At 39.0% G+C, this 15,427-nt stretch overlaps 1 protein-coding gene across 1 annotated transcript in view; it reads left to right on the plus strand.

Annotated features, from left to right (window-relative positions):
* LOC132405235 (protocadherin Fat 4-like) overlaps positions 1-15,427 on the plus strand; it is a 72,856-nt gene that overhangs the window by 29,650 nt on the left and 27,779 nt on the right. The window contains exon 4 of the mRNA XM_059989921.1: positions 4,221-6,629. Within this exon, the coding sequence (XP_059845904.1) occupies positions 4,221-6,629 (2,409 nt within the window). The remainder of the gene's footprint in view (positions 1-4,220; positions 6,630-15,427) is intronic.

Consider the following 15,427-nt stretch of genomic DNA (forward strand, 5'->3'; position numbering starts at 1 on the left):
TGTGTCTCTCGTGTTGGAGCAAATAGCTCCGCTGCCTGAGCTGAAGTTCCTTGGGGTTCGATTTGTACTTCTAAAGTTTCAAAGGCAGTCACTATCGCATCGCTTTCTAATAGGGTGTGATGGCTCGGCTTGCGAGAAGAGCCCTCGGTAAAGGGCATTAATTCTCGGTTATCAAGGGGCATAGCGGATAGGTTTTAATACAGTCATGGGGATGTGATGACCCGGTCACTGGAACCAGGGTGGTCGGGCTGAATGCCGGTGTTCTTTTAAAAGTTAAATTTGACCTTTTAATTACACCGTGCGGCGTGCGGTAGTGAAATGTTGCGCAGCTGCTGAGATAAAGAGCAACGTTGCAGCAGACGGGTCAGTAGCATGCAAGCAAGCTGTACTATTAACGGCGCAGACTTCTCACCAACTGCCGCTGTCGTTACCAACGTCCTTAAACATCCTGGCATTCCTCTAACCACTCGATGCAATAGGGTGGTAAAATACGCCACTGGTCGTCGCAAGCTACCTTGGGTTAATACTACGCTTGCGAAACGCTCATTTTCATTCACATACAGCTGGAACGGCTTGCTGTAATAGGGCAATCCTCAGTCCATAGTATTGTACCAGATGCATCCTGCGTTACTGCGACTCGTAAGACAGCATCTCAGATGCGGTATTCAGGTACTCAATGTCGACAGTAATTTATCATTGCCAGGAATGGTATCATCTGTCTTTTGTTAGAAGGTCTGGGAGACTGAACAATGAGAGTCACACGCTCCGGCCCCAATCGGCAGGTCCCTTTGCGCAATATATACCCCAAATATGTCACTGTAGTCCGGCAGAGTTGGAAGTTGGACAAGGAGGTTGTACGTCCTCTGGCAGCAAAATGATTCAACAACGGCACACATTCTTCTGTAAAATCAGTCAGCGTCTGAGATGCCAGCAATAAATCGCCTGCATATTGCAAAAATGCTGCCTCTAGGCAGTAGTAAATTTACAAAATCATCACGAATAGTGGCTGCGTGGAAATCTGGGTTTACTGTGTAATCCAGCAGTAATCCTGTCCACATGTATTGCTGACCATTATATGTGAAGGCAAAAGATATTGACTGTCCTCATGCAGTGGTACAGAAAAAAAAGACTAAGAAGAGTACAAATCAATCTTCTTATTCCAGTATCACATTCGTGTCTGGTACCTTCGGTGAAATATGCTGGACCTTCTGATTTATAGCCGGCAGTTCCTGGATAAACAACTTCTCACTCGGCCTCCCTGGTTTGGGAATGGATAATATCAATGTATTGCAAGGGCTTTGAATTCATGGCAGAACCTGTTTTCGAATAACGTCTCGATGACAAGTTTAAAACTCTTAATGGCTCCTGGACATAGGAGATACTGTTTAATGGAACAGCCTATGTATCTGGGGAACAGCCTATGATCCCAAATCAATAAGCACAAAAGGTGGTTTCACTTCCAGTGAGGCATGGGGCAGTGAATGTTGGCCCCTCAGGAAGAGCTCTTGCTGTTTCCTTTTGAACTGAATCTCAGCTGCTATTCCCTCAGGGACAAAATACCCCTACTCTATAAGAATATTAGACCCTTCTTACTTTCATGTGAAAATGCTTGGTACTATAATCATCATCGGGATCTGGATTCCTGAAGGCCACAGCGCAATGTAATGCAGATACTAGTTTAAAATTTCCGATCACATCATTCAATAATTCTCCCACTTTAAGTCGGCTTCGATTTGCTGCCACAGCCAATCTCACCAGGCTTTCCCCCCACTGAACTGCATTAGAGTGCGGAGCTGGGGTAATCTATACTCAGGGGTTTCAAGATATAATCCTTCAGAGGTACAAAGAATTACCCGTTTAGTGTTTAGAGTGCGTGGCGTCCAAGCAAATTTACAGATGCGTTCTATGCTATAACAGGTTCTTCATCAATGGAAGAAGTCCCTGCTTGTTTTTAACCCATTCGGTCAGGGATTCTATCATAGGAACTCTGGTTATCTCTGATCGGGGACAATTTACAAGTGTTTTTTTTCTTCAGTGGTATCCCCGAACTAGAATCTTGGCCAGCCACTAGTTTACTTGCAGCTTTTATGTATCAAGACATTCCCTACTATTAGTGAGGAGCCTGGAAGAGAGTCTGAGCCCCTCCTCGGCTGTTGCTGTTGTTGCTGTTGCTTTTGGCGGTCATACCCTCTCAGCCATTTCTACTTTTTCCATAACACCTGGAAGCTCCAAATAAGGAGGAGGTAGTGGTATTGGAAGATATAGACCGGGTCTGAGACGGTCGGAGCCGAGGGTCGTGATGCGAGTACCTTGGCATTCAGCGTAATTTGGTTTAACCTTCAAAGGTTGGTGCCAATTAGCCACCTCTTCCCATTTGTTAAAACATCACATCATATCTTCTAAATTCCAATTAGGATCTCTGCCCCCAGCTCTTGTTTCATTTCGTCAATGCTAAATCTTTTTATAACAATGGATCCACCATAAAGCCAATCCCCATAACTCCACCCAGAAGATAAAGTTTGCAGCCCTGCTATCTCTCGTTTCCAATCAGATCTTGCTATCGGGGGACCTCGGGAAGCCAGCGTGTCATTTCAGGATTATTTCGTCTGCTTGCGTGTATTCTTATTCATTGGCAGCCTTGCCAGGGTATCAGAAGGCCGCGATTGAAGAGATGGTTCTCATCGGGACTTTTTCCTTGATTCTTGCATTGGAACGTACCGTTATTATTACCCATTTTCCTCCTCCAGCTGCTGTTGAGATATATTTAACAACGATGCAAAATCTAATATTCTTTACAGTTAATATTTGCAATCGCTTCTCCCCAGTGGTTGACAAAACATCTACCGTACGCCAAGGCCTCCTTAGATTTAGTCTAAATTTACTCTCCCGATGCTCTCAGGCTCCCTTCTACCAATTCCACTCTTGTTCCTTTACTCGAACTCATTGGCCATCGGTCGGTAGATGACAGCTCCGGCACCCGCTCCTGGTCTGGATCCCGGTTCCTCGAGCGAGTCTCCAGGATGGGCTCACCCCAGTCGAATCTTGACCTCTAGCTTTCAAGTAAATCACACGGATAGGTTCGTTCGGAATCTTGTTTCATCAGGATTTTACCCTCTTCGCCAAATTCCGGTGAAAGAATCTACTCTGTTTTACCGTATTTTAATGTTGGAGAATTTCACCAGGTTATCAAACAGAAATAAAGACACAGTTAATTCTTTAATGCGTGATTACGGGGAGCTGTTATCTTACGATTCCCACAACATCAGGCTACATCTTAATTTTTTATAGTAAATTATAGTAAATAGCTTACAGCTGAACACGCTTAGTCACTGATTGCAAGAAACACTCGTTAGGTGTCAACCAATACACAAATGTTCCCACGCAGTATGTAAAATTAGAACCGCACGACAACGTTCAGCTCCTCTATCCGTCAAACAGTTTCGGACAAAGGTTAGACATTACTGGCATCATCTATTGCTAGCTATTGTCAGCAAGCACAAGCAAGACAGAGTCTGCTTCTTATCCTGACACCCTCATGATCCAAATCTATCGCAATACTCAGCTAGTAAAGCTTGACAACAACATCGAATATACAATTTAATTTTCTTTGAGATGTAACCATGGATTGAAACTGTTCCAGTACAATGGCCCTTCAATTGCAAAAGCTTACCCGCAATGTTTCTTCGAGCAGTTCATATCATAGAACAAATGCACAAATCTAACTGTCACGGTCGGATACGAGGGAAGCCAAACAATTCATCTAATTGGATCATAAAAATGGTCAAGGAACCTATCTGCTCTCTGTTGCCTACTGAGTGAACTTTCAGGTCGTGTTAAATTTATGACCAAAATGCCATCAATGGATTTTGTTATAGTTTGCCATTATAAACGTTGAAAATGAAATGAATTGAGCAATTGTATCAACAACTACATTTTATGATGTGCACCATTAAATATAGCAAAATGGTACAGCTTTAAGAGCAGCAGTTGTAATTGACGAAAAGAACTGGTTGTGTCGCTGTCTACCAATGAAAAACTCAATTTCATCGCCCCACCCTCACCCTGAATAAAAGGACAGAGTCAACGAAGAAACAACCATTGCGTGCGTTCACATTACAGTGTTAAGCTGAGGCATAAAAATCTGTCTGTTTAGATTCCGTATTTATCTGCCTGCGTTTACGTCTTGCAGTAAGGTTTTGTTCGGAATGAATTGAGCACAGACCTGGATTTGTAAATTAATTGAATGCGGAACAATGGCGTCCAAATCCATATTAAGCATCACTGTAATTGCACACAGTTTTATCGTGTGTGTCCCGGATCAAATTCCAGGGCAATTTCGTTATTCTATTCCCGAGGAAATGGTCGAAGGGACAATTATTGGGAATATCGCTCAAGATTTGGGATGGAATGTACAGATTTTGTCAGCTCGTAAATTTCGTCTCAGCTCTAATGACGGAGAACGGTACATGAAGGTTAGTTTGGATAATGGGCTTTTATCTATTTGTGAAAGAATCGACAGGGAACGTATTTGTGGGCAAGTAGATTTGTGTACTATACCTTTGGAAATAATGCTGGAAAATCCACTAGAGATGTTTCGCGGCGAAGTGGAGATTCTTGACGTAAATGACAATTCTCCTACATTTCGGGACACACATATTGCCTTACAAATGCCTGAGGCTATTTCACCGGGGGTACGTTATCGACTCAAGAGCGCGGAAGATGCTGATACTGGAATGAATACTATCGCTAATTATACAATCAGTTCGAGTGATTACTTCAGTCTGAAAACACGGAGAACCGAGGAGGGTATTATAATTGCTGAGTTGCTGTTACAGAAACCTTTGGATAGAGAGCTCCAATCATCCTTTCAGCTGGTGCTTACTGCAGTGGATGGTGGGAATCCTCAGAGAACCGGAACAGCTCAGATTCTCATTACTGTACTGGACATTAATGACAATCCACCTGTATTCGAGCATGATGTTTACAGGGGCACTATTACTGAAAACACACCACAAGATACCGTTGTGTTAACAGTTAAAGCGAACGATTTGGACGAAGGGCTGAATGCAGAGCTAACATATTCTTTCAGTGATGTGATTACTTTGCGAAGAATGCGTGATTTGTTTTCCTTGGACCCAAAAACTGGAGAGATTCGAGTCAAAGGGCCGCTAGATTTTGAAAAATCAAACAGCTATACACTCGATATTCAAGCTGTTGATCACGGGTCACCTGCGCTGACGGGACACTCGAAAGTGCTGATCAAGGTAACTGACGTGAATGACAACGCACCCGAGATAAAAGTGACGTCAGCCACAAACCAAATCCCGGAAAACGCTGCGCCCGGAAATGTAATCACCTTCGTTGATGTTATCGATCGTGATTCTGGAGAGAATGGTCAAGTGCGCTGCGAAATAACACAGAACGTCCCTTTTATGCTACAAAGATCGTCCAATCATTATAAATTAATTACAAGTGGAACGTTGGACCGTGAATCTGTGTCTAATTATAAAATACTTATTTCAGCCTGGGATTTGGGGTCACCGTCACTGTCAGCAAATGTAACCATCCATATCGTAGTTACAGATATAAATGATAATGCCCCACGCTTTGCTGAATTGCCCTACAACTTTTACGTGACTGAAAATAACTCTCCTGGCGCTTCTATCTTCGCCGTAACGGCTTCAGATCCTGATCTGGAGCAGAATTCCTATGTTTCTTATTCAATTCTGGACAATTATATTCAAAACTTGCCAGTATCCACGTACCTGAACATTAACACTATGAACGGTACCATTTACGCTCTGCGCTCTTTTGACTATGAGGAACTGAAAAGTTTTCAGATCCATGTTCAAGCCCGTGACGCTGGAGTGCCACCGTTGAGCAGCAGCGCTACTGTGAATGTCATCATCCTGGATCAAAATGACAACGCGCCAGTGATTGTTTCACCTTCAGAGCATGGTGGATCATCAGCTGTGGAAACCCTGCCCCAGTCAGCGGCTCAGGGGTACTTGGTCACCAAGATAATGGCCACTGATGCAGATTCTGGTCAGAACGGGCGACTCTTTTACCAAATGGTGAAAGCCGCTGATCCCAGTTTGTTTATTATCGATCAAACGTCTGGTGAAATCAGAACAACGCGTAAAATCTTGGAGTCGGATCGCAACACACAAACGTTGGTAATCTTGGTTAAAGACAACGGGCAACCAAGCCTGTCTAGCACAGTTACACTTCACATCACAATTTTGCAGAATAGCACCGAAGCTCCCACTAAGAGAAGTAATTTCGTGACGAGTTCAGAATCTTTATTCGATCTAAATCTTTACTTACTGGTAATCTTCAGTTGCACTTCCATTGTCTTTCTGCTGATTATCATTGTGCTTATCGGGATCAAGTGTAAACAGGACAGAGATAACCCCAAAAAGTTCACTTCCCCCAGTTATTACTACAAACGTGGAGATATGCAGGACACGTTTAATCGAAGATCTGCAATGGAGGAAACTTTAAGCTATCCTGGTACGGACCAGGTAGTCCGCATGCCAGGACTGCCTCAGTACTCGGTCTGCCTGTCTCCAGAATCAGCGAAAAGCGATTTCCTTTTCTTGAAGCCGTGCGGCCCTGTCATCTCTCAAGCCCAATGCTAAATTATATAGAACTACAACATTAACGTATGCTTATTTTTTGCGTGCTTACTTTTGTTTACATTCTGAGATATAAGATGCTGGGGTAAAGTAGTTCAGAAAGTATTCCTTTTCAGCAACTGTTTTTGTAATTTTCTGTTGACGAAGAGTATAGTTGTTATAATGGCCAAAGATAAAATTTACATCAACCAGAATCCACCCGTCTGAGCTTGGCATCTGTTACCTCTGCAGAATCTTACCAGCTGTCACTGAATGACATTTTCAAATGGTTTGCTATTCAGTCGGTAGCGAAGAAAGGAAAATAACGCTTGGATTCGTATGTGTATTTGATGTCGTGATATTTTCAAAATTGAGATAAAAAAATTCATTGACACGTTGAACTGTGTTCCAGTTGAGGTAATAGCAAGTCACAGAATAAATCCACAGGCAAATATCCAAATGTTTTCATTCGAAAGATCAAAAATATACTTCAAACCCAGAGTCTGTCAGTCTGCATCGGTTTTCTTCATTTCACATCCATGGTGCTTGTCAGAGCAAGTAAAGTGAATAACGAATTTAGTTGCACACACAAAATGCTGCCTGGCCCGGTGAGTTCCTCCAGGATACTGTGTATGTTGCTTGTATTTCCAGCATCTGCAGATTTTCTTTTGTTTGTAAATAATTTGGTGTTGTAATGACAGTGCATACGATTGAGGGATAACAAGAGCATATCACTGATAGGTGACACTGTAATAGTTTTCCTGATCTCGGTATTTAATTTTTCTGTTTCTGTATATCGTACTGCTAACAGCAGGGATGTAGAATATGCCTAACATTCACGAAGGCTATCTGTTTCAAATCGAAACTCAACCCTTCTCCTGCAAGAAATAACAAGAACAGTGTCGCTTTAAAAAAAAACTTTCTACTCAAACGGCTTTCAAAGTGAGTGGAGTTTACGCAATAGTCAACATGTTTTCATTCCCCACAATTTTTTTTAATCTTGTAAAGCAGCTCTCTTATGTACTTCTGTATCCAACAACAACTCCGTATCTTTAATCTGGTCGAAGTGCGCAAAGCATGCCCTTCCTCCACCTCTCTCCCTTGACCCTATCCAACGATCTGCTTCGCAGGGACATGTGATTTGTATACAACATTTCTATTCTAATCCTGAAGCATGTTAATTTGGATAAATCCCCGCGGCATGATCCAGCGTTTCTTGGGATATTTTTGGAAGCTGGAGAGTACATTGCAAAGGTCTGGCGGAGATGTATTCACAGTTTATGTTTTTTTCAAATCTGAGGTACAGGCAGGTGTTTTATGATGCACTTATATTTAAAAGAAGTATCAAGAGCAACCCAGGGATCAGCAGGCCAGTGAAAATCTTTGATAAGAAATTTACTAGGGGTGTTTCTGAGGGCCAGGATTTGCCAGCGTTTGCATTGGGAAGAATTTGAGGGAATAGCTTGGTTTGTGCTTGGGATGTCGTGTCGCACAAGCTGGTCTGAGCTTTTTGAACAGGCGCTGAGGAATACAACGAAATCAGGGTGGTAGACATTATCTGCCTAAAGTTTACCAAAGCCTTTGACATGGATCTGTACAGTTGTTTAGACTGAAAGGATAAGTCACATGGGATCCAAGACGAGTTAGTCAGGTGGATCAAAAATGACGAAATGGAATGATTCAGAGGGTGCTAGTGGAGGGTTGTAATTTACGTTGCCGGCCTGTGATCAACGGAATGTCAAATGTATCAGTGCTGAATTCATTATTATTTGTTATTTCTATTTACTCTTTGCAGGAAAATATTGTTTACACGGAAAGTATCTGATAAGGAATGTACTACAGATTGAAGAATATAATCTAAGCTAAATTCAACGACTTCTTTGCAAACCATGCATGTGGTTCAAGAAAGGTCGATCAAACATAAGTTAGACAAGTACGACATGCTGCAATTTGTTTCATTAAACCAACCAGTGTCTGCACATTAATTCCTGCAAATCTGAAGGGTATCATAGAACAGAAACCTAAAGGTGCATATATATCGTTGCCTGAAAGTAAAGACAGCGGTACACAGTGTGGGGGAGAAATTATTTAGTCTATTTACTTTCATCAGTCACTATTTAGATTACTGATTCGGTACTTTATGTTGCAACTCTGTGGTTCGTTGGTGAGACTACACTTATAATATTGTGTGCCATTTATAATGGCTAACTAATGGAAAGATATCAATAGCTGCTAATGGTACAGAAATATTTCACAAAGTGCTATCAGTACTGAAGGGCTTACGTTATAAAGAGTGGCTGGATAGGCTGAACTTTTTTTAACCTGTAAGATAGGAGACGGAGCATTGACCTTATGACGGTGTATAAAATCAAACTAAGACAAATAAGAGTAGCGCTCATAGACATATTGGTCGGTATTCACATGTTCAGCCAAAGAGCTGATCTTCGAGTTGTGTTACACCCAGACTCAAATACAAGAAATTGGTCATCGCAATGTGTTTATTCTGCTTTGGTGAAACAAAAGCAGATTGGGTAATTGATTGCAGCGCACAGGCGTTTAAACATGCACCCGGTAGTTAAACACGTTGATTCAATGTTTCATTAACATGTTGACCTTTCTGAATCTGGCTTGCCGCATTGTTTCAAGCTGGCAAAGGCAAGACAGCAAGACCGATGAATAACACCTCATCTTCCAGTTGGGAATGTTTCAAAATTTAATTTTGAATTAATTTTTTTGTTTCTTTTTAGCAATCTGGATCAAAGCTTGCTATTCTTGCCTGTCATTATTTTCGCTTGATTTGTTCTCTATATATTCCTATGATTTATAGGTGTACATTAGAGGACGATGTGCTTCGGTCTAACCCCTGATCACAGGCCTTAATGCTTACAGATACTAATTTCACCTGCGTGTTTTAACCATATTTCTCTATACCTTATGCTTGAGCGGTATTAATATCCTGCCTCCACCTCCCGCTCTGGCAGCTCATTTCCATTACCAATTGCCACATTACCAATGTGAAAACATTCCTCTCAGTTCCCCTTCAATTCTCTGAATAATTATAAAACCATAATGCTAAAATGTGTAAACATGGAATACAAGACCAAGGTAATTTAAGACATTGAAATTTATTTTCTAGCATACAGAAATAATGCAGAATGTTTACATTTAACATATTTGATATGGTTACAAATTGAACCGGAGCTTAGTCAAAATGAACCTGGACGTTTGTGAGCGTGAGTTTATGCATGGTGATCCTGTTTCTTTGCAGAAATGATTTTGCTTAGTAAAATAACAGAAATAATGATAAAATATGGTTCATTCAGAGGGCGGGGAATATCTGAATTTTTTATTTGCTTTAGATTTGGGCGCAACTATTAAATTAAAATCACATTCTACATTTTCAAAGCAGTGTGTTTTTCGCTTTGATAACTGAACACTGCGCAATTTCTGTTTAAACATCTCCAAATAATTTAAACATTTATGCTGGTATCATTATGCTAATTTTTGAATGCTCAATATATAATTTGATTTTCGTAGCTCACGCGAGAATCAAAGGCCTTGTGTTCAACAAATTAACTGGTTGTTAAGCCAAATAAAACATTGAAGGTTTTTAGGGCTACGGCAATGTTCGGATTTGACGTGGTGTACTTAAACGCTCATATTTAATGCCAGAGGAATAGATAGAGTGGACATCCAGCGCCTCTTCCCCATGGCACCACTTCTCAGTACAAGAGGATATGGCTTTATGGTAAGGGCTGGGAAGCTCAAAGGGGATATTAGAGGGAGGTTTTTTACTCAGAGAGTGGTTGGTGCGTGAGATGCACTGCCTGAGTCTGTGGTGGAGGCAGATACACTAGTGAAATTTAGGAATCTTCTAGACAGGTATATGGAGGAATTTAAGGTGGGGGATATATGGGAAGCAGGTTTTCAGGGTCGGCACAGCATTGTGAACCAAAGGGCCTGTGCTCTACTGTACTATTCTATGTTCTATGTGCTCCAGGATATAAATTTCCTGTTTTGGGGATTGTATGTATCTGAGGAAATTATCACATCAACATGTACGATGAACACTTGGAAAATATTGACCATATATAGCATGTTTTTATTATTATTATCATTGTTATTAAACACAAACAAAACAGAAACACCAGACCTATGCTAACAAAGCCAGGGAATCACACATGAGCAGCAACAAATATATAACTACTAACTTTAAATACACAAATAAACACGAAAATCCACTCTAAATACTGTTGGACAAAAGGAGCTATATCTAACAGGAGCCACAAAACAGAAACATTTACAAAGATAACCCAAAACGTTGTCAGATTTGTACAGTCTTTACAGCTTTCTGGTTATGGGAAGTTTTCAGAGTATTAACGTATAGTTCGAAGTCTGACGTAAAAAATATAAATGGAGGTTTCTTATTGCTGTATTTGCATTTATGGATATAAAATTTGCTGTAACGTAACAAAAGATTTATGATAAAGAAATGATCCCTATGAGATTTGGTATTATTACTAAACCCAAATAAGACATTTTGAAAACAAAAAGTAAAATCCACATTGATATATTGATTTATAAATTGACAAACATCAACCCAAAATGTTTTAACATATTCGAAATCCCAAAACAGATGTAATAAATCTTCTGGATATAAACCACAAAAAAAAAAACAGTTAGTTTCAATATCAGAATTAAACTTCGTCAAATAAACATTGGTTGGATAATATCTATGTATAATTTACATTGAAATTTCTTTAATTTTATTCCTCGATAAAAAAATATTATATGACCAAAATACTCCTCCACCTCAGACTCCTCAAGTGACTATTCCAAAAACTAACAGCTGTAGGAATAGAAGTAATGTCTTTTTGCAACAAACTTCTAATAACTTTATTATTTTTTTAAAAGACGGAGGAAAACAAATCTTTCCTACAGCTGTACAGGATGGATTCAAGTTGGGTAATACAACTACCAAATATGGTGTATTTCTAAACACCATAATTACACCAGATGGAATTACACACAGAACAACAGCAAATTCTTTTGGAGTCATAGGAAATCCAATGTTGGTTAAAAACTCAGTGTAACTCAATAAAGTACCACTTGAATTAAATAACTATTTAACTAACAAAATATTGTTATCATCAAACCAATCTTTATAAAACAAAGATTCATTCTTATAAGTTATGTTGTGGTTATTCCAGATAAAGTAACTGTGAGGAGAGAAGACCAGGATAAAAGCAGCTGTTTATGAAACGGAGATAAACAGAGAGGAACTTTGACTATTTTGTAATTACATAAAAGAAAAAAAAATCAATCCACCAACCTGGCAAAAAACAACAGAATGAATACTATTCCATATAGAAGTAGCATTACTTAAAAATTGTTTAATCCAATTAATTTTAGAAGTGTTATTAAAACTATCAAAATCAAGAGAATTTAGACCATTCTTGTTATAACTATTCATGAGAGCAGATTTTTTTTTAAATAATGAACTTTGTTTTTCCATAAAAAGTTAATCAGCATGGTGTCTATTAATGTACAGATCTTTATCGATGCATATGGGGAGAGTTATATATAAAATCCTGGAAAGACCTTTTGCTTTACAAAGCAAAGCCCGGCCTTTCAAAGATGAGTCTCTTTGAAGCCACTGGTTTCATCTTTCTTTGGTTTTGTCTATAAGAGATTGAAAATTATACACACACCTTAAGTATTCGTTTTTAACAATAGTTATCCTCAAATATGTAACTTTGTATTTTACTGGAAAATTATTAATTATAGATTGATTGCGACCTTGAAGTGAAACCAATTCACATTTGTGAATATTAAACAGAGGCCTGAGGCTTTGAAAAAATAATAGAAATACAGTTTAAAGCCAATGAGCTTTCCGAAATACCATTAAAAAAAGAGCCGTATCATCTGCATCCTGACTAATCAAAATATTGGAATTTGCACAGGAAATGGCTTTAAGAGGTCTAGACTTGATGGAATAGGTGAGTAGCCGAGCACATAAAAGGAGTTAATAAGGTGAGATAGGACAACCTTGTCTCACCCCGCTATTCACATCAAACCACTGTGAAGTCCCCAACTGCAATTTATAGAACTATTGGAGTTTGTGTGGAAAGCCTTAACAGCCTTACGAAATAATGGACCAAATCCAAATTTACCAGGTGCGGAGAAGATAAACTGATGCTCAACAGTATCAGAAGCTTTGTGGAAATCTAAAAACAGGATAAAACTATAATTTTGAACAAGATGAGAATAATCAATAAGATCTAAAACTAACCTGACATTATTAGAGATATGATGAACCTTCATGAAACCTGACTGTGTTTCATCAATAATAAATGGTAAAACTACTTTTATTCGGTTAGCAAAGATTTGGGCCAGAGTTGTATAATCACTATTGAGAACGCAAATAGGACGCAAATTATCGATAAATAATTTATCTTTTCTTGTTTTAGGAATTAGTGCAATAAGGCATGTCTTAAGGACGTGGGAAGAAATTCTTTATCAATACATTCTAAAAACAATTTTACTAAAAAGGGAGCCAGGGTGTCAGAAAACATCTTATAAAATTCTGCAGTCAGACCGTCCACACCCGGCGATTTACTATTTTATCCCAAGGTAATAAAAGCATCAAACAGGTGTTTCTGATCATTGCAAAGGTTCCTAAGAATATTAATATTATTCATGAAATATAGTGTAGATGCTTCACAATATTTTGAGCTATACAGTTTACTATAAAATGCAGAACAATATTTTGCCATATTTTAGAGTCCTCTGCAATCACACCATCAATATTAAGCTGATGAATGGAATTGAATTGCACACGCTGCTTTTCTAAACGAAAGAAATAAGCCGTACTCCGTTCATCCTCTGTGCAACCATTGTTTTCTAGATAACACATGTGCACTTTCTGACTTTATAAGATAAATATGGTTTAACTTATCCTTTAACAAGCCAGCTCCTCTTTATCTTTCCCTGAAAGGTTATCTGGAAACAATTCACATAAATTTGCAATCTTGCAGATCAATGATCGTTCTTCCAATTTTATTTTTTCATTAAATCACTACCGTATTTCCTAAAGAATTTGGCAGATTCAAATTTTAAAAAGTTCCCAATTTCAAGAGAGATTGTACTGTACCATCGCTTTATGTAAAAAATAGGTTGCCTGCTTTTTAATGTGCAAAGAGACAAGTTGATGCCCCAAAATGGATTTATTTAATTTCCAATAAGATTTAAAATTGGTTTCAGCTGAAGATAATACAATTTGTATATGGATAGCTTTATGATCTGTTCAAGTTGAGGGAAAATATTAAAAGTGACATTATTATTTCTTAAGGTATGGGATAGTAACCATTAATCTCGTCTAGACATGCAGGTAATAGATTTATTAGTCCAAGTGTCATTTCTAACTCAAGTAAAGTGCTCTCTCGAAATATCTATGATATTAAACTTCTGAATAAAGCTAGTAAAGTTATTATATGTAGAGTGTTGCCTTTGTTGGTCATCGAACAATATTTTCATTTAAATTCATGTTAAAGTTTCCTCCCATAAAAATACATCAGGGATTTTAGAAAGCGAATAATCAAAACGTTTTTCCAAAACGACAAGTAAGCTATCATTATCATTTCTAATTTTAAAAACATAAATATTAATAATAAGAAATATTTTAACACAATATTGAATAATAAGAACAAAAAATGTCCATTCGTATCCGCCTCAAGCGCAAAACATCTCCTTTGAAGTTAAACGTCAGAATAAGAACATCTGCAGAATGTTCAGAACCATCTGAAAAACAAACATCGTTCCCCAACTGGGATTTCAATAGTTTAATGTCTTCAGTCACAGAGTGTGACTCTTAGATTAAAAAGAAGTCCACATGTTTATGCTGCTTTAAGAACAAGAATAAAGTCTTGCGTTTAATAGTGTGTCTCAGTCCCTGGCATTAAGAGAAAAAAGTGAAAAGGACAGTCTTATGAGAGACTATAAATACACACACACACACACACACACACACACACACACACACACACACACACACATTTCTGATGTATATACACACACAAAAAGAATTCTTCATCTCTGATATTAACAGCAAAAAATAGATCTACCACAGTTTTATATAAACAAAGGCCACACTCGAAGATTAGTAGAGTTAGTAGGCCAGTTGCCACAATAACATATTACTGCTCTGCTCGTATCTCTTTTCCATCAAAGAAAGCTCGTGGGCCAGCACAGAAAGCACGCTTCCCATCTTTTCTGGCAGCCTCCACCAGCGGCCTCATCTTCTGTCAGCTGCAGTCAGGTGTCCGGCGATCCTCAGGATCTGCGAGAGCAAGTATTCATTTTTTCTGGCTTATTTCCATTCCAGATCCCTCGTGGTTCTGTCTGAAAATATAATAGTGGTCACTCGAGGCTTCTTATCCCCTCTTATCCGACCGAGATGAAGCACAGCATCCACGGGTAGTAGAATCTCCTCGTTGGCCTCCGGTGCTACTGCTTGGCATATTTGAGTTGCTTTATTTTTAATATTTTTTCTGTTTGCTCTGCAATGCCCTGAATTCGCAGATTCCACCTTGCCCGATAACGCTCGGCTTTATTCAGCCTCAATTCCAAAGTTTCAATTCTCTTTTCGTGGTCCCAGCAAGTCCCTTTAATCTGCAGAACATCAGACTTCAGGGTATTCACCTCTTCAAAAATAAAGTCAAGGGATTTCTTAATGTCATCAATACTATAGACAATAGACAATAGGTGCAGAAGTAGACCATTCGGCCCCTCGAGTCTGCACCGCCATTCTG

The sequence above is a fragment of the Hypanus sabinus genome, chromosome 15 (genome assembly GCF_030144855.1).
Source record: "Hypanus sabinus isolate sHypSab1 chromosome 15, sHypSab1.hap1, whole genome shotgun sequence".
Classification (NCBI taxonomy): domain Eukaryota; kingdom Metazoa; phylum Chordata; class Chondrichthyes; order Myliobatiformes; family Dasyatidae; genus Hypanus; species Hypanus sabinus.